General features: G+C 41.3%; 1 protein-coding gene across 2 annotated transcripts; it reads left to right on the forward strand.

The window, feature by feature from the left end:
• The first annotated feature begins 499 nt into the window (after positions 1-499).
• GDPD1 (glycerophosphodiester phosphodiesterase domain containing 1) lies at positions 500-16,506 on the forward strand. Of its 2 annotated transcripts, XM_015646941.3 has the most exons (10): positions 501-786; positions 5,027-5,069; positions 8,350-8,485; positions 9,077-9,122; positions 9,675-9,793; positions 10,397-10,486; positions 11,219-11,352; positions 11,852-11,911; positions 12,679-12,730; positions 13,260-16,506. In XM_015646941.3, exons 1-10 carry the CDS (start codon positions 651-653, stop codon positions 13,380-13,382), a joined length of 939 nt encoding a protein of 312 aa, XP_015502427.1. In that variant the 5' UTR covers positions 501-650; the 3' UTR covers positions 13,383-16,506. The 2 variants fall into 2 exon arrangements, with proteins under 2 accessions (XP_033374783.1, XP_015502427.1); XM_033518892.1 differs by lacking the exon at positions 11,852-11,911 and having other exon boundaries at positions 500-786.
• Positions 16,507-18,210: the final 1,704 nt, after the last annotated feature.

The following is an 18,210-nucleotide window of genomic DNA, read 5'->3' on the forward strand; positions in this document are numbered from 1 at the left end:
ATTCATCCCTCCTGTTTGAAATACGACATAAGGGGCTGGACTAGATGATGTCTAAAGATGCAATCTAACTGTTCCATGATTTTATCACCTCTGAGGGGCTGTGTGGGGAAAGCGCATCCCTCCCATTTGGACTATGACTTCTCTGAGGGGCTGGGTGGGGGAAGCACATTCTTCCACCTGTGAGGAGAGAGCCGGGACAGCCAGGTGAAAAATAAAAACGTGTAATTGAGAATTACCCCACAGCATCTTCGAAGTGGTTTTTGACCGCACCAGCCCCGCCCATGAGGCGGGCACTGGGCGGGGGTGTGGAAAACACATCCCTCCACCTGCGAGCAGGGGTGCCGGGACGGCGCCTTGGGGAATTAAAGCGTGTAATTGGCAATTACCCCTACAGCGATTGTGAAGCAGCGGCGGCTGCGAGCAGCCCCTCACGGCCAGGCGGGAAGGGAGGGAAGGGCGCGGGGCCGCCGCGCCTGCGCACTGCGCTCCTCCCGGCGCCGGGGCGGCTGCGCGGGCGCAGAGCCTCCGCTCCCTCAGAGCCGCTGCTGCCTCGGAGCCTCCGCGTCCCGCAGCGGTTCCGCCTGGCCGGGGCTGGGACAGGGGCACGGACCGCGGCAGGACGGGACGGGGCAGCCGGTGACAGGTGCAGGATGTCGGCCACGCTCTACCTACTCTCCACGCTGGGTGGATACGTCCTCACCTCTGCGCTCCTCCTCAAGTGCCCGGGGCTGCTCCACCGGCCCAAGCGGCAGCGCTTTCGCTGCCGGCACATTTCGCATCGCGGCGGTGAGTCGGGGGCGCGGGGATGAGGGGAGGAGATGCGGGAGACTTTCTGCTTTCTGCCATTCCTGAGGGACGGTCCCCCGCCCGGCTTTCGGCGCTCAGGGCTCCGCGGCCCCCGGGCGATGCTCCCTCACGACCCCGGGGCGCTGCTCTGTCCCCCCGGACACGGGAGAGTCGTGAGGGGGCTGCGCGGTGTCCGTGGCTTGCAGCGGGCTCCCTTTAAACCTTCCTCCCGCAGCCTAATTTTAGGTGCCACCTGCTGACCAGTGCCTCGGTTCAGCGCGGAATTAATCTCCGAAGTCCAACCGCGCCAGCCGAAAATCAGTTTTTCGGTTTTTTGTTTTTGTTTTTTGGTGTGTGTGTGGCCTGATGTTTTCCCTCTCAAACACGTCTATATTTTTTTCTTCTAATGGCTCTGTATCCTGGTATTTCTCTCCCCAACCAGAGGGGCGTCTGGCTGTTGCTTAGATCAGGTACAAGAGATCAGTTTTCTTGCCTCTGACCGCCTGTTTGCTTTGCTTTCTGCTTTCAGGGGAAACAGAATTTGCTGTGACTCTGTTCTTGCTCCCCTCGTGTTGCAGGCATACAGTGAATGGCTCAGTGCCCTGGTAAAACCCATCCTATTTGAGAGTCAAGCATGTTGATTCTGTCTAAAATAGCTAAAAGAGGTTTTTAAGTTACTTCTACCTATTCTAAAGCACTGTGAGGGAAAAAAATGCACAGAAAGACGTGTCTTTCTGTTCTGTAGAGATCAGTTCTGTGCTTTTTACTGCTGCCTCACTTAATTTTTGAAAATAGTAGTTTGCTAGTAAATATTTTCCGATATTCTGCGTGAGAGATGTCTGGTGCTGAGTTTAAACAGTTTTCAATATCATACAAAGTGCCAGTTTGTGCTTGATCACAGTTTTAGCCCGTGGTCCTTAACAAATGCCGCTGCCTTGAATTATGAAACTACAAAAATTTGAGCTGATCTCTTAATGATTTTATTCCTGGTACTTCTTTCATTAAGTTTATTTGATAGTTTAAGTTTCTTTATTACTGTAGCTTTACGTATAGCATAAAATGTAGCTTCTGATGTAGAATATCTATATTATCTGTTGCTTGATATTTTTGTTTTTTCTTCAGCAAAAGAAAAGGTTCTTAATTTTAATGGCTTCCTGGTTTGTTTGGCTTTTTATTTGTAACCTGTTAAAAACTTACAGGCGACTTTGTTGGAACTTGGTATGATCCCCTTAATCTGTTCTCACTCCTTTGCAAGGACCTTAGTTAAGATACACAGCTCTAAGCCTCGAATGCGAGTGCTTGGGCCAGTTGCTCTAAGCTCCATCGGAACAGCAGGAAAGCCTCACTTAAGGGAGGATTATTCCTCAGGCATTCAAAGTGCACAGTCTGTGAGTTGTTCCTGTGAAAGCCACCTGAGTGAGGAGGGCAGCCCTGAACGTTGCAGCTTTTTGCTCATCTGAGGCTGAAGATCACTCTTGCTTTACTCTCCTTGGTGTTTACCTTGTAACATAAATTCCTGCGGGACTTGAGTTCTTGAGCTTTAGTCATGCTGTAGCTTCAGACTCAGTGTCAGGTTACCTATTGCATTACTCAGCTTGGGAGATCAAGGTAATGCTTGCTTGGCTTTTTCCTCTCTGAGATGAAACCTTCTACTAAGTTTTTAAGTCTGATTTTGCTTGCTTTCTCGTTCAAGAATTATCCACCTCATTTTGTAGAATCATCCCTGAATTATTTCTTCACTTCAGCATAATTTTAAAATTGGTCATTTCTGAGAGCAATTACTGAGTCTTGATATTCTGTGTTGGAGTTCTCTGTTGATGCCAGCAGTCCTGGATTGCAGGGTCTCTGACAGAGGGTAGCATGATGATTTTTGCACAGAGTAATTCAGATTGGAAGGGATCTCTGGAGAGCTCATGTGACTAGAGCAGGTTAACCAGAACCTCGTCCAGTTAGGGTTTGAATACATCCAGAGATGGAGTCTCCACAACCTCTGCAGGAAACCTGTTCCAAAGTTTGATCACTCTTACAATAAAAAAATTTTATTTTTACTTACATTTATCATCTGAATTCCCGGTGTTTAAATTTGTTCCTATTCTTCTTGTCCTTTCCCTGGGTACCACCAAGGAGAATTTGGCTCAGTCTTCTTTACTTCCTCTCATCTGGTATTTACATCTGTAGGATCCTCCCCAGCCTCTGCTCTTCAGACAAAATAATTCCAGCACCTTCAGCCTCTCACTGTACATGAGAATCTCTCATCCCTTAATTTTTGCAGCCCTTCCATGGACTTACTCTGGTAGGTCCATGTCAGTCTTGTGCTTTGGAGCCCAGAACTGGATGTGGTGTTCCAGGTGTGGTTTCACCAGTGCTGAACAGAGGGGAACAATCGCCTCCCTTGACTTGCTGGCCCCAAAATCTTCTGAGGGTTATCTCCTTGAGCCAGTGCTTGGTGTTGGCTCCCTCTTGTTCATGGTGGTGCTTGCAGAGTGGGAATGTTCCCTCTTAATGTCTGGATGTGCCATTTTGGCTGGAGAAGGTCAGTTCCTCGTAGGGAGTGCAGCAGCACATGAGCCCATGAAGCTGGGGGTGTGTTTGAGGAAGTGTCAGAAGCCCTTTGGTCAGCCCAGCCTTCTCACTTTTCAGGGGAGAAAATTACTTGGGTCAAACAACTTCTGTAGTTCCCTTTTCTGCGTGTGGTTGCTGATTTAGAATTCCTTTTTCAGCTGATCTCTCAACTTGGTTCCTCATTTCCCCCAAAATGCTACAAGTGAGGCATTTGACCCACTACCCCCGATATGTCGCCATCCCTGGCCCTTGACCACCTCCCTGCCATGTGATTTGTCAGATCAGCCACTTAAAAGTTTTATTTTTGGAACTTTCTGCCCAGGAATGTTAGGATACTCATGCCTTGTTCACAAATTGAAGACTTGACTCGGGTGTTTTTGCCCTTCCCTCTAGCTTCAGGATGTATGGGCTGGATTACCACAGCTGATAAGGTATCTAAAAACCTCAGTTATTATTGCAGTTAATTTGTAACTAATCAGCCAGGTCTTGTGCAGGGGTTTCCCATTTGTTAGGCAATCACCAGATAGATACCATGAGGTTTTTGTGCTCTCCTTTGTCCCTTGGTTCACTTTTGCCACTCAACTAATTCACAGTTCTACAGTCAAATCCCATAAAATATTGGTGTGTGTCTGATCACAGAAGCTGCTGTGGACTCACCATATTGTTTTATATTAAACCCTGCAGATTTTTGTCACTATGATTTTAAGTTAAGTCTGCCATTTTGTAAACCTACCCGAGAACAACAATTTTAAATTGGTGATTGTGCATTGCTTTAATTAAGTAACTGAACACAGGTTGAGGTAAGTATATCCTGGTGAGGCCTTGTTAATAGGCAAGGCCTTAATTGGAGCTCTTATAATTGCTGTTTACAAAGTCTATCATTCATTACTGTCAAAGTGCAGTTAAAATTTGCATAGATGTCTTCATCAGCACGTGTATCTTCCTGAGGTTTTGTTTTTCAATCTATATTTCCTATTTTCTGAGGTGGAGAGAAGGCACAACCTTTTCCAGTCCCTAATCAGACTCATTTGCAAAGATTTTTATGCAGAGAATGCTGGCTTGGGTGTTGCAAAGTTTAGTCCTGCCTGAAAGAGAATTAAGTTTGCTTGTCCTTTCATTTCTTAACTGAAATTGTTGTGTGTTTCATTCCTTGTGTGTGAGACCTCCCTTCTCCAGCAGCACAAACCTTTATTGACAGATCTGTGCTGTTTGGGAAATATCCTTTCTCTGAAAAAAGAGGTTGTCACCTATTTGAGCATCAGCTGGGTTATACATTTAGGGAGTGTCAGCTTTAGAATGTCTTGAGTGCTTTAATTCATAGCTTTTTGTTGTTTCTTTTCTCTTGTTACACTTCCCACCAACTCTCAAATAGATTTTTGCATGTGGCTTTGCCTGTGAGGCTTATTGCCCTAGCTAAATACCTCTGGTAAAATAAGCACTTTGGTTTGAATATTCAAAGTGTTACACAAATCCAAGATAAGTTCTTTTTTAAAATCATTTTACCTGGAGAAGGTGTATCTCCAGTAGGTTGGTGACAACAAAGATTTCTACCTTGAGCTTCATCCTCATTTCTCAAAATACATATATTTTTAAACCTGTTATTTTTTAATTAGATTTTCAGTGGGATTGAGGGGAGGAAAAGGATTTTGTGTAAGTTTTATTTTTGTTATTTCTGTAGGTGCTGGAGAAAACCTGGAGAACACAATGGCAGCCTTTCACCAGTGAGTACAAAAGGATGAGAAAACCTCATTTAGGTATTCTCAGTGTCTTTAGTGAGTGAAGCAATCGAGGGAGGTGGGACTTCATCAGTTCTTTGGGATTACAATGTCCTGTTTCTGAAAGTCATCTCTATGGATTGCCAGACATCCACTCCAGTTTCACCAGAAGGAGTTGGGATACCACAAATTATGGTCTGTGCACGGTAACAAATGGAAATAAACCCTGAGGCCTGAGCTGTGCTAGCCAGTAAAACAGCAAACAATACTGTGCTTAATGGTGATTACCTATTAATCTATTAATTTTAATAAATTATCTATTCATTTATTTGTCACTATAAAGCAGAAAATGCTGCTGTTTGGTTTTTTTTTCCTGCCCTCACACTCTGCAGTCACGCAATGTGTGAAAGCCTCTTACTCAGGGGTTTAAAATGGGGTTGGGACCAGAAAGCCTTTTAAGCCTCCAGCATTTAAGTAGTGAATTTTAACGAGGCTCTCAAAGGCATTTGAAGAAGAAGCATATCTAAAACTCCAGCTGCTGCTGAGAAGGGACCACATTATGTGGGCTCCTCTTTGTTTTGTTTGGGGGTTTTTTAATTTGCTTTGTGCTAAGAAGCCTCCTCAGTTTGCTGTTTCCCTGCAGCCTTGAGGGGTGCCAGCTTTCCCAACCAAATAAAAGAAAGTACTGCACTATTTTCTATCTCCATGGAAGCTCAGCGTAGTTTTGTGTGGCTTTTTGGTTTTTTTTTTCCTGCTGGCCTGCCTTTTTTCAAGTCTGCTACCAGACTTTCTGAAAGTGCTTCTTTCTTTTTAACCACTTCTTAGTTCTAATTTCATATCATACTCATTCTGTACATAAAGGGCTCTTGCAGTGGAAGTTACTCCATAATCTATTTTTATTTTATTCCCAGAAATAAGCAATAATACTTAGAGTAAGGACTGTGCTGGGAGTAATACATTTTGTGATAATGTTTTTCTGACTCTCTTCTGCCCATTTTAATTATTTTACAGCTGTAGTGGACAAAAATCCATTGAGGTCCAGTTTTTGAACTCACCACAGCTGCCAATAGCAAAGTTCATCTGAGTAAAGAGAGCCAGGGTACCTCTGCAGGAAGCAGAGCTATTACCTCCTGTTAGGAGTGGAAATTCTTCTGGCTCCTTTTGGGAAGGGGTAAAGGCTTCATCCGTCCCATTTGCTCATTCCCATCTTCCCAAGTAAAGCAGCAAAATGAAAGAGGTAGAAAACCAGTAGTCTGGCTGGTGAAAAATGGTCAGGATTGGCTCAAACAGCTGATAAGAGCTGATCAATTTATAATCCATCAGATTCTGTGTGAGGCCAAACAGGGTGTGTCTGTAGGAGCTGTTCCTGCAGGTTTGCACAAGCAAGAATATTTGGCTGTTGCTGTAGTTGGATCCAGAAGAGAATGTGTGTACAGGGGGAGGAGGCCTTAATTGGTAATTTCAGTTTCTGTACTGCTTAAGTTACAAATATTCTGGAAGGAAAGGATGAGTTTTTGTACCATAGGCAATTTTGTTTTGTTAGGTAAAATGCATAATAGATGGGGGGTGGGCTATAATTTTGTTCTACCATATTTAAATGCTTCAGTGGTGGTTTTAGATTATAAAATAATAGATTTTAAGCAAGAGCACTCTCACCCTAATTTGCAAATGTGAGCCTACCTCACAGTTTGACTTCTGGAGCAGTTGGATCTGAATCCACAGTGATGTTCTGAATCTGGAGCCTTCTCTGGAGCAGTGTGAATTTGACAGAACCAACTGATTTCCAGCTGGGAAAGCTCAGCACTTGAGGAAGCTTATTTAGCAGTGAGCTGCTTGTAAGGGCCTGGCAAAGTCTCAAATTTGTTAACAAGGAAAGTTGTTGTTCTCTCCTTTCCATGCAGCATCAGCCCTGACTTTCTTAAGCAAGAAATATTGCTAATAAAATCTGCTGGTGAAATGATAAAACATGGGAACATCTACAAATTTGGCAAAATTTCTCCTGCAGCAGATTTGGAGTTGCTTTCCCTCAGGATGGAAAAAATCACCCAGTACAGCCTGTGATTCTTCCATATGTAACAGGATTTTGTTCCTCTCCTAATTCTTAATTAGCAGCACTGGCAAACAGCTCGCAAATTGGCTTTAATTTGTCAGGCCTCCTTCATCATTATCCCAGCTGGACCAGAAATTGTGTTGAACACTTTGGGGAGCATGTTCTGATTATTTTTATTTTTTTTTTTGGTTTGTTACTGTGTTTGTGGATGTTCATGGGCTGTTTTCAGCAGCCAGTAAAGCCCATGAGGAAAAGGCTTTTACAGAATTTACAGAGGTTTGGGTCTCAGGTAGGCACAACTCAGAGGTGGTGTAGGTTTGCTCAGAGGTGGATAAAAAGGTTTTGAAGCAAGAGTTCAGACTTTTATCTGTCTGCTGGAGTGACCTGTTTTTTAGTTAAATGAGCAATTCACTGCCCTTTGCAGTAAAGTTTTGGGGTTTTTTGTTCTGGTGTGAGGTTTCTTGCACTTAATTTTCATCAATATCATTATTACTTTCTGCTTTCCTTACACCTATGAACCAAACTAATATGGAGGAGTGGATTTGGGGTTGGATTAGAGCCTTTCAAAGCAGTGGGTTGGAACAGGAATAGCTATTTTGCTTTGAAAAATATGACTGGATGTTTAGTGGTTTATTTCCTTTTTAATTTAAATTAAAACTTTTTCATTAAAGTAATAGTTTAAGGTTGTCTTGCTACCCAATAAAACAGCCAAAAGCCTGTAAGTCCCACTGCTAATTTCCTGATCCAGCCTTTCCTGATTAATGTAAATAAAGTAAAAAAAAAAAACAAAACAAAAAACCAACCAGCTTTCACACCCCTGTCATTTGTTGTTTCTAACCACAAGTTCAATTTCTGTTTTCAAAACCTCACTTCTTCCTGTGGGCAGATGTGCTGCTGCTCATAAACACCCCACTCCAAATCCTGAATCAATCCTTTAGGAGCAGGTTTCTCAATCCTGGGGTGGCAGGCTGCAATCCACAGGTGAGCTTCCTAATTCCCATGGGAGACAGAGCCAAAATTCCCATCTCTGCTTCAAGAGCTGTTTATTCTTGCATCAGCTTCCCACTGCAGCAGAGATTTTGAGGATTCCTGTTTGCTCCTTGCTTTGCAGCAGGATTGTGAGGATTCCTTGCACCAAAGGAGCAAAAGTCCTTCCAATGGGATTAGTTTATGGAATGTGTTTGCTTTGGAGCTGCACAAAGCACTCGAGTGGTTCAAGGCAGCCTTTCCTTGCAGCGCGGTTAATTTGGGGACGGACATGTTGGAGCTGGATTGTCACCTAACAAAAGATGAGCAAGTGGTTGTGTCCCATGATGAGAACCTGAAGAGATCAACAGGAGTTGATGTCAACATATCTGACCTCAAATACTCGGTGAGTTGAGGAGAAAATGTTGAAAAATGCATTTCTGGGGTAGGCAGGGGGCTCTGTATGTGCCTGGTGCTCAACACCAAAGGGAAGGATTCATCTCAATAAAAAACCCAAACAAAAAACCACTCCTAAACTAAACCACCCTCACTAAACTCCATGTGCAGTCAGAAGATCACACCTGGTACATTCCAGAGGGTGATTTACTCCTCCAGTATCAGGTTGGGTGAATGGCTCTGGAAATGGGATGTTTTGTCACACTGATTAATGGCAGAGTGACAAAAGCTCTTCCTGGTGTGGACAGATTTTAGTGGGAAAACTGGGAGATTAATCCCCCCCCTCCCCCACCAGTGGAATTTTCAGAGTTCTCCAGACATGTGGGAATGTTTTGCCTTATTCAACTACAGGTGACACAGATCTAAGAAATAGATTTGTCAAATAGTTCAATTAATACTGAAAGTGGTGCTACTAAATCCACTTTTTGGATGAGAAGATAAATGGCTTATGAACTATGATTTTTTTTTTTGTCTTTTTGGAGGAGGGTCATGATTATATTCCTGTATTTGAATTGATGTTCCATTCCTCTTTGTTTTTAAGGAACTTCCACGTTATCTCTGCAAGTTAGATGTCACCTTTCAGAAAGGTAAGATTTTTGGCTCTTGCTGTTTCAGTTTTCCATTTTGTAGCATGGCAGTTTCCTGCTTTGGCAAAGGGAGTAGAAAAGTGCATTTGCTTCTCTCAATATCATGACAAAAGTTTCAAAAGAAAAATATTCTGTCTGTAGAAACCAATGCAGTAGTTACTGTAGGTGTGACTTGGGGTTCAGAAGGAAATTTTGTTCTCATTTGGTCTTTTTCACATTAATCTCCTTGCATTTGGTGTGTGGTAACTGAGCCTGTATTTGCTATTTCAGGATTTTAACGTTGCCTGCACTCCTACTGTTGCTAAATAATGAGTGAATTTCATGAAGTTAAAACCTGAATGTGCAACATGCTCAGGACATTTTCGTTATGGAAATGAGCTTGCCATAGTTAATTACAGCTGAACAAAGTCATTTTTTGTTTAAAAACGTGATTATCCTTGGAACTTTATACTTTTAGTAGCATTTTAAGGTAACAAATGCTCTGACATTTCTGCTTTTATGTGTGCTTTGTTAAAAGTGGCCACAGCAGTGACAAGTTTCTTGTTTCTCCAGAAAGTCAATGTGAAGGGACAGACAATCGTATCCCTCTCCTGCAAGAGGTGTTTGAGGCATTCCCAGAAACTCCTGTCAACATTGACATCAAAATGAACAACAACGTGTTGATCAGAAAGGTACATGAGAATCTGCTGAGCTGAGAGAGAAGGCAGGGGAATGTTGCTGATATCCCAGAAGTTTTTTGGAGTTGTGGCAGTCTGTGATACCAAGATCTGTGTTCTTGGACTGTGTCACCCTTCACATGTTGTGTCCTGCTCCCTGTGTGAGGTAATGCAGGAGACAGAGAAGGGATCTTGTGCAAGATATTCTGTAAAAGCTCTTTAGGACCCTTCATCTGGATGAGAAGCTGCTCCAGCACTGCTGGAGACATGCTTGGTTTGTACCTCATGGGAAGCGTCTGCTTAGGGACTGTTGCTCTCCAAAGCAGCATAAAAACATGATGTTATTGTGCAGATGTGTTCAACACAGAGGGAAATCTTTCCAGCAAATACTGTTTTGTCATTTAGGTTCCCTAAATTCCTTAGGGATTTTTGTAAGTATAATCTGTTGTCCTGAACACCTCTTTTATTTCCCATCAAAGCATCGCAACCACCTTATGATGGGAAAGAGTAAAGAACTCTTTGCTATAATGACTTCCAAAGCAAGCAGAGTTTCAGTTAAATAATGCTGCACTTAATTTCCAGTGACTCCATGTGAGAGTTGTGCTTTGTGTGCTGCAGGTCTCAGAGCTGGTGAGTCAGTACAAGAGAGAACATCTGACCGTGTGGGGGAATGTCAATTATGAGATTGTATCCAAGTGCTTCAAGGAGGTAAGGCTGAGTCCAGCTAAGCTTTGTTACTGTGTGCTGACAAAACCTACAGAAAAGCACCCTGAAAATCAAGATTTAAGCAGCTGACCCAGGCTTCTACTCATGGTGAAAAATTCTGTGCTGAGATTGTGTTCTGCCTGCTGTACTGCTAAAATAAGAGAAGCACAGTTGACACCCCTCTACCCTGCCATAAAATACTTGAAGAATTAAGCTTAGTCATGTTTTATTCTTGTTTTATGAAATTTAGGGCATTACAGTTTTTTGCCAGGAGTTCTTAAAGGCTGTTTTGCACATCATTCATCTGATAAAAAGCAATTTTTCTAAGGATTGCTGATTGTCTGTTTCTTTGCACAAAAATAATGGATGTGGCCACTAGTGGACACAGTTGCATCAGTATAAAGCTGTTGTTTCACAGCTCTAATTCTCCTCCTTTTTGTGCTGAGGAATTTTACAGTTTAGAATTAAATTAAAGTTGTGCTTAGACCAGGGGATGATGCACCTGAGTGAAATCAATCTTGTTCATAGTTCAGTCTAGTTGAATATTTCAATTTATCTGTGTAGGACAACACCCCATTTCCTACCTGAATAGCAGTTAGATTTCTTCATATAAGGCTGCTTAATCTTAGGTGTGAGCAATTGCTGAACTTCAGACATGCATTGATGAGTAAATTTAATTGCAACAGAGTCAAAATCTACCAGGATAACTGAGAATCTCTTTCCTGGTTCCTGCAGAACTCTGACATTGCCACCATCTTCTGTGCCCAGCGTGTCCTCCTGCTCCTTGGCCTGTTCTATACTGGTCTGCTGCCATTCATTCCCTTCAAGGAGGAATTCTTTGAGATTCCCATGCCTTCCATCATCCTCAAGTGAGTTACAGCCCAGCAGTGGGTGCTGCACTGGCACCAGTGTAAAGCAGGTGAACCCTGATCCTTCCTGAGCACTCCTTTTTTGGGCTGAGGTTGCTTTTCTGTTGGTTTAGGCACTTTTGGATATTCCTGGGAGAATTCTGTGCACAGTAATACCTAACAGTTCTGTACTTAGGACTAATTCTTGCTCTTTTTTCCTCTTTTCTTGAGAACAAATTTATCTGATAGGGCCAGGAGACAAGTCAGCAGTAGGGTGGATATGAGATTGTGAAATCTTTCTCATTCTTCACTCAAAATGCTGCAGAATTCTCATCTCTGCTGCTTCTCTTAAATGTAGCTCATTTCTCTTGTATAACCCAATTCTAAGTCACTGTCTTGAGCACTGAAATTACTGCTCTAATTTGAGCAAGATTAATTCTTTATGTTCCTTTTGCAGGAACATCTCAACTAACATTTTAATATGTGCTCTGGTGATTTTTGGTTTCCTCTTCTTCAACAGGCTGAAAGAACCAGAGAAGATGTCAAGAAGCCAGAAATTTATTATCTGGCTGGCTGACACGTAAGATTTTTGCCTGATTAAATTTTTATTTATATTTTACCTTTATATTAACACTTGACTCAAGCAACTAAGATTAGCTATTGCTATATCTATGCATTATATATTTTCAGTTTCTTCCAGCTTTTCATCAGTGCAGGATAAATCAGATTTAAATCTTATGTAGGTGTGCTTTATGCTTTTATTTTCCATACACTGAAGCTTTCTAAGGTGCAGTAACAGTGGGAATTATTCCAATTGTGTCTGTTTAAGCTTCTGTCCTTAAGTGTGCTTTTCTAATTAACATGCAATTAGATGCAGAATGCAAATTTCATGGATGTGACTGTTTCATAATGTTGTCAGAGGAGAGACACTGTTTGCCTTACAAGGAACACTTTGCATTTTAAGAATATCTGTGCTTCAGAGGGGGTTTAGTCATGGGTTTTCAGTGACTGCAGTGTCTCCTGGCTCTGACATCTGTTAGTTTAATTTCTCCAGTGGCCAGGACAATTCCATGTCTTTTGGTGGGAAGGATAAAACCTCTTCTGAAAGCAAAGTGGTTGGTTCATCAGACATGGTGTAAGGTACCTGCAGAGCGAAGGATTTCTCTGCTGGATTTGATCTTCAGCAGGGTTGATAACGTGAATTGCTTGAACTGGAAGTTTTCTAGAATTGTATTTCTTTTGGACAACCCTACACACTGTATGGGAACTTCATTGCAGATCATCAACAGACACTGAAAATTCCATATATAGTTGAAGCTGTTCATTAATCTCCCTCTCCTTTCCCAGGCTGCTGATGAGGAAGGCGCTGTTTGACCACCTCACAGCTCGGGGCATCCAGGTACAATGGGGAAAAGCTAAAGTGAGAATTCAAACCAGACAAATACAGCCTTGAAAGAGGTTCCTGTTACCCCCAGCAAGTTCTTTGTGTTTCTTGGACCATGAGTTGCAGTTTGGTTGCTGAGCAAAAGCTGCTCCTGTTATATTAGCAGTGCTCTGGTTGCAAAGGAAGATCTGTACACTTGGGGAAAAAAAAGAGTTTTTCATTTAAATCCCTTGGAGTTTAGGGCTTTTTCCTCCCACTTTAAACTTAACCAGTTTTGCAGATTTTATAGGCTTATGTGATGTGGGGCTTTCACAAAATAATACTGACTCTTAGAAGGCTCTGAAGTCTCAGGCAGTGGAGTTACCATTAAAATGTCTCTTTTGGAAGATGAGGGAAAAAGTCCAGCATCACAGTCTAATCATTTCTCATTTTAAATATGCAGCAACATCTCTCTCAGATCAAACAATTTAGGTTAAAAGTGACCTTTAAAAAACCCAATAAATTAGTATTTCCTATAATAACTTGGTTGTGTCCTGTTTCATAGGTGTACATTTGGGTACTGAATGAAGAACAAGAATACAAGAGAGCATTTGATCTTGGAGCTACTGGAGTGATGACAGACTATCCAACAAAACTGAAGGAGTTCTTACATAATTACCCAGTATAAAGGAAGAAAACCGAGAAAGTCCTTCCAGAACAGATTGTGAGCCAAGGATTTTCCTCATTAAAAAAATAATTGGGGGCAGCATGCACAGATCATTTTTGTTGGAAAGATGTAACTGATGATCTGCTTCCTTGTTGTCAAGTCACTACCTAATGTAAAGGTTGTTTATTTATTTTAAAACTTTAATTACATAGTTTACATTTGTAAATAGCTCATTTAGCAACAGCACACTTCACAAATGGTGATGATTAGGAAGAGAGTTGCCTGATAAAGGTACTTGTAGATAAATAAGCATTATCTTACCTGTCACAAGTGTTCCTAAGCAGCTGTCAAGACATGTCAGTTATTCCAGTTATATTGTAGTGAGCAGAAACTGAAGAATTTCTGAAAGTGTAGCCTGTGTGTTTGCATTTCTTGTGTTGCTTTTAGATTTCAGATAACTTCTAGAGCAAGAAAAACAGGCACAGGAGAAATAGCAAAGCAGACTCTGTGGCTGGCCAGGTAGTGTACTCAGTGAAGGTGGTCACTTCATAGCCAGAATTAATTCAGTATAGATTTAGTCCATTATTCTCACTGACAAGAATGTTGAACTTGAGTTGGAACTGGATTTAGACCCTCTCTGAGGCGATGTCAGCACTGTGACTTTGGGTCTAAACACAGGATTTAAATCAGGATCTGGCTTTGACACTGAGTTTCATTGCAGAGTCCAGGTTTGGCCCTGGCCTGCCTGTCATGGCAGTAGTTGGATTTCCAGGATGGAAAATCGCACTTGTTACAGATTACACTCACTTTGAAATAGCCTTTTCACAATGTCCTAAAAGTCTTTTGCACATTTGTGCTTCTTGATGAACGGGAAGTTGTTTTTTAGGGTGAGGGACCAAAGAAGATTTAAGTTTGGTCTGGAGTTTCAGGGACAAATGAAAACGTTCCTATTAAATGAATTCGCCCAAAGCAGATTTTAATGTGTATTTATAAAGGGAGGAAGTGTCAATCTATGTAGACTTCAGTCTTTTCTCTCCACAAAAATACATTCAGTATCCATCATATTTATGTGCATGGACATGGAAATAACTGGCAAAAGCCAGGAAACCCCAGGTATGATGGAATGGGCTTAGGCAGGAAGGTATCTCTGGAAGCTTCCCATGCTTTTGTGTCCTTGTGAGCAGGAGTTACCCATGTTTCAAACAGGTTGGAGCCTGCAGTGCCTGTGTGCCTTGGTGTGCTCATGTCACGGCTGGGAGTTCAGGGGTTTGATTACTGTGGCTTAATTACACCCAATGTATAGAGCTCAGTCACTGAATCATCAGATGCTCCCTCTAAGCAAGAGTTTTGGTCCAGCAGTGTCCATTTCTTGATGGAACTTTGTGTGAAAATCATACATCTTAACAAGAAACACAGTAGCCAGATGTGTTTTTACTGAAAGGAGCACCCACTGTGCTAAAAACTGTTTTTTAAGTCATTTTTTTCCCCTTGTTAGCTCAGATTTGGGAGGGTTCTTGTTTCACCCTCCCTGGCTGCTGTGCCATAGCTATGATTGTGGAACATCTTTAGTGTTCCACTGCCTGTCAGGGGGCTGTGAGAATGCCAAATCCATCTGCATGGAGAGTGTTTGTTTCTGCACCACAGTTCCTTTCTGAGGAATAGGTCTGGATGAAATGGAAAAAAACTGCTGCATTTAGGATTCAAGTGAACATGTGCTGATGGGGGCAGATGAGTTAATGTTGTCCTTTTGAATATCTGCCTGGTGAAGATGACTGCAGATTCAATTTCCTCCTAATTTAATCAGCCTTGTTGCTTATTGAATGGAAGAGAGGAAAATGTAACTTCCTAACTGTTCATGGGGGGAAAAGGATGAAATTATTTATTAGATACTAAGCTTTCTGTTTCCCTTTCAGACCAGTTCTGTCTGGTCACATAAGTGCTAATAATCAGTCAAGTCACAGCTCTGCCTGCTTTTTACAAGTCACAGAATAGTTATGGATGATGTTCCACATGCAGCTCAGTAAATTAAAATTCCACCTTTCTGTCCTATTCTGGGTTTATTACCAGTTTGTAGCTCCAGATAGTTTTTATGCAATGTGGGTTTTTTAAATTCAATTTTATTGCTATTGAATTTCTAAAACATGCACCAATATTAAGATGCAAATATCATTACAATTTTAGAGAATACTATCAAAAACATATTCAAACTTTTTGTATAGGTTAGGAAGAGCTAAGTTTTAAAATACCAGTTTTGATCTCTGATTTATTTTGTCTCAAGTTTCCCTCATACTCAATAAATAAACAATTTTCCATTATTCTGTATTGAATGAAAAAACAGATACTTAAATGAGTGTTTTATATTTAATTTTAATTTATTTTTATCGAATAAATACCCCATGACAAGTAGAGATGGAAATTTTTGCCTTCTAAAATTCTCAACACATTTTTCAACCACATTTTTGTCAGACCAGTATTCTTACATCTGATGGAGCTTCTGACTGTGCTGTTTATACATTGACCTCTCTTGGATAAATCTGCTACTCAATATCTGAAATTTGATTGGGAGGGAAAGGGTCCAGTTCTGGAAAAGCTGCTGGATTTATTCATTCACCTGTTTGGGCTTTAGCACAAGAGCTCAGGTTTAATCTCATGAGCCAGACAATATTCCATGGAGGAATCCCAGCACCAGTGCACAGGGCTTAGGCCATGATAACTGTTTGTAACAAAATACCCTGGTACTGGGGTAACTGTAAAACATTTGTTGTATCCAATCCTTGTTTTTGAATATTCCAGAACTCACTGTGTGATTTTTAAACCACTTGTACAGAAAAGCTTTTGTTGAGAATGTGCACAGCTGTCCAGGAGGATGTTCAGTTAATCTCCCTCTCTCTGAGGAGAGATTCTTTTCAGGTACTTTTAACTCTAAATATTGTTTTAACACTGTGTTCTCAACCCTGTTTCAAGCTGTTTTATGTATGAAGGATGACTGCATGTATTTCATGCACTTTTAATTTGCAGAAAGTCTCGTGGACCTCTCTAGCTCCAAAGCTATGCAGTGATTTTTCTTTTCATGTGAAGAAAGATTGGATGCTTTTGAAATGTGACACATTAAAACATCTTTACTCATAAAAGATCTAAAACTGAATACTCATTAGGTGTGACTTCTTTCCCTAAAAACCTAATTTCTGAGAGTGATTTATGGGTTTACAGTGTCATTGGTTTGTGTTCACAGAAATTCCACCTGCAGCAAGTTTGTCCTTTCTGATGATCAGCAGGATAACATTTCCTCTAGTCCTAGAGGAAAAATTTCCAGCTTTCCTACTGGATTGCTATTAAATTACATTAAATATTAGGTTTTAAGGTCAAGTGTAATTTTAAAGCCTTGAGGGTTAATATTTAGGTAAGAGGTGAAGTTGGGGGTTTGCATGTTACAATACTTAGTAACTTAAAGGATTTTTCCAGCATGATGAGAAGATTCTCCAGATGGCTCTGGATGCTGTTTGATTCCTTAAAACACATCCCAAATGTTTGGTAAACCAGAATAAGGAATTGGAGTGCATTACAGAGTCTTTTAACATGGAAATGTGGTGTCACCTGGCATAAATACACAGTTCAAACAGTGAACAATTTATTTTATCCAAAGCAAGAAAGCTCGAGGTGCTGATTATTAAAAAAAAATATCAGGGTATATATATTTATTTTTTTTAATTGGTTTGCCCTGTAAATTCCCCGTGTCCGTGAAGAAGGGATGAATTTTTGTAGGAAATAAATATTAATGTCCGGTCCTTGCTCCCTCCTGCCGCGGGAGGCCGCCACAGCCCGCACGTTCCCGATGGATTTCCATAGGATCCATCCACACAGCCATTCCCGGAGCCCGGCGGGATGGGGAACCCGCAGTGCAGAGCTGCATTAAAAGCAGATGATGCTCCTTCAGTCCCACATTCGGAGGTTTTACCATGGGTTTATTAAGCTGGATTTATGGAAAGGGGAGTTCCTAATTCTAAAATCTGGATTATTGCTATGGAAAGGGAAATGAGGGATCAGCTGTAGGGTGGTTTTACAGCTGCATAGTCATGGCTTGGTGATTTTTGGGGCAGGATCAAGCACTGGGAGATGCTGGATGGTTTTTTGTTGGACCAAAAATAGGGAAATTGGGGGAAAAAAATACTTCTGTTAACGATGGAAACATTTAAAGGATGCTTCCTCACGTGTCTAAAAAATTTAAAATATTCTCATTTTATAAATAGAGAAAAAATATAGCAGGGGAAGCAATAGCAGGGGAAGTATCTTGATTATGAGGCCATTAACACCTGCTGCAAATAAAATTCAGGAATGCCAAGAAACTGAGATTTTTATCAGCTTTTAACACACACTTAATTCCCAAGATGTTGAGGCAATACCTCAGTGGGTGATCTGGCATTTTCTCCCCTCTCAGTATTGCCATGGCAAAAGTTTCCCCCAGGCAGTGATGCTTGATCAGTTGGGCTTTTCTTGTTTAAATGATAATTAAGGTTTCAACTGATATCAGATACTGAACAGGGAAAAACAGTGGCTGTGCTGCTCAGGCTCCAAAAAATACTGTTTGCAAATAGTGAAATTAAAAATCTTGGTTAGCTGTTCAGTTGAAAGCTAAGTTGTAATTATTGTAGAGCCAAAATTCAGATTTTTTTTTTTAATAGATTTCTCTAAAGCTCAGCCCAGTAAAAGTTTTCATGGTGGTGCTCAAGCTGTGCTTGAAAAGTTTGCAACAACACTCTGTTACCCATAATGAAATGTAAAAATGGGACTTGAAGCTTTAATAAATAGCATTTAACCCAACCAGCATTTTATTTTGAAGAACTGAGTGAAA

Source organism: Parus major, chromosome 19 (assembly GCF_001522545.3).
Source record: "Parus major isolate Abel chromosome 19, Parus_major1.1, whole genome shotgun sequence".
Lineage (NCBI taxonomy): Eukaryota > Metazoa > Chordata > Aves > Passeriformes > Paridae > Parus > Parus major.

Bases quoted from the DNA above. Each gene is read 5' to 3' on its own strand.
- GDPD1 (XM_015646941.3), top strand. From the start codon at position 651: ATGTCGGCCACGCTCTACCTACTCTCCACGCTGGGTGGATACGTCCTC. The intron at 5,070-8,349 runs GTGAGTACAAAA...CTTTCCTTGCAG, and splicing joins ACAATGGCAGCCTTTCACCA to CGCGGTTAATTTGGGGACGG. The intron at 11,912-12,678 runs GTAAGATTTTTG...CTCCTTTCCCAG, and splicing joins ATTATCTGGCTGGCTGACAC to GCTGCTGATGAGGAAGGCGC.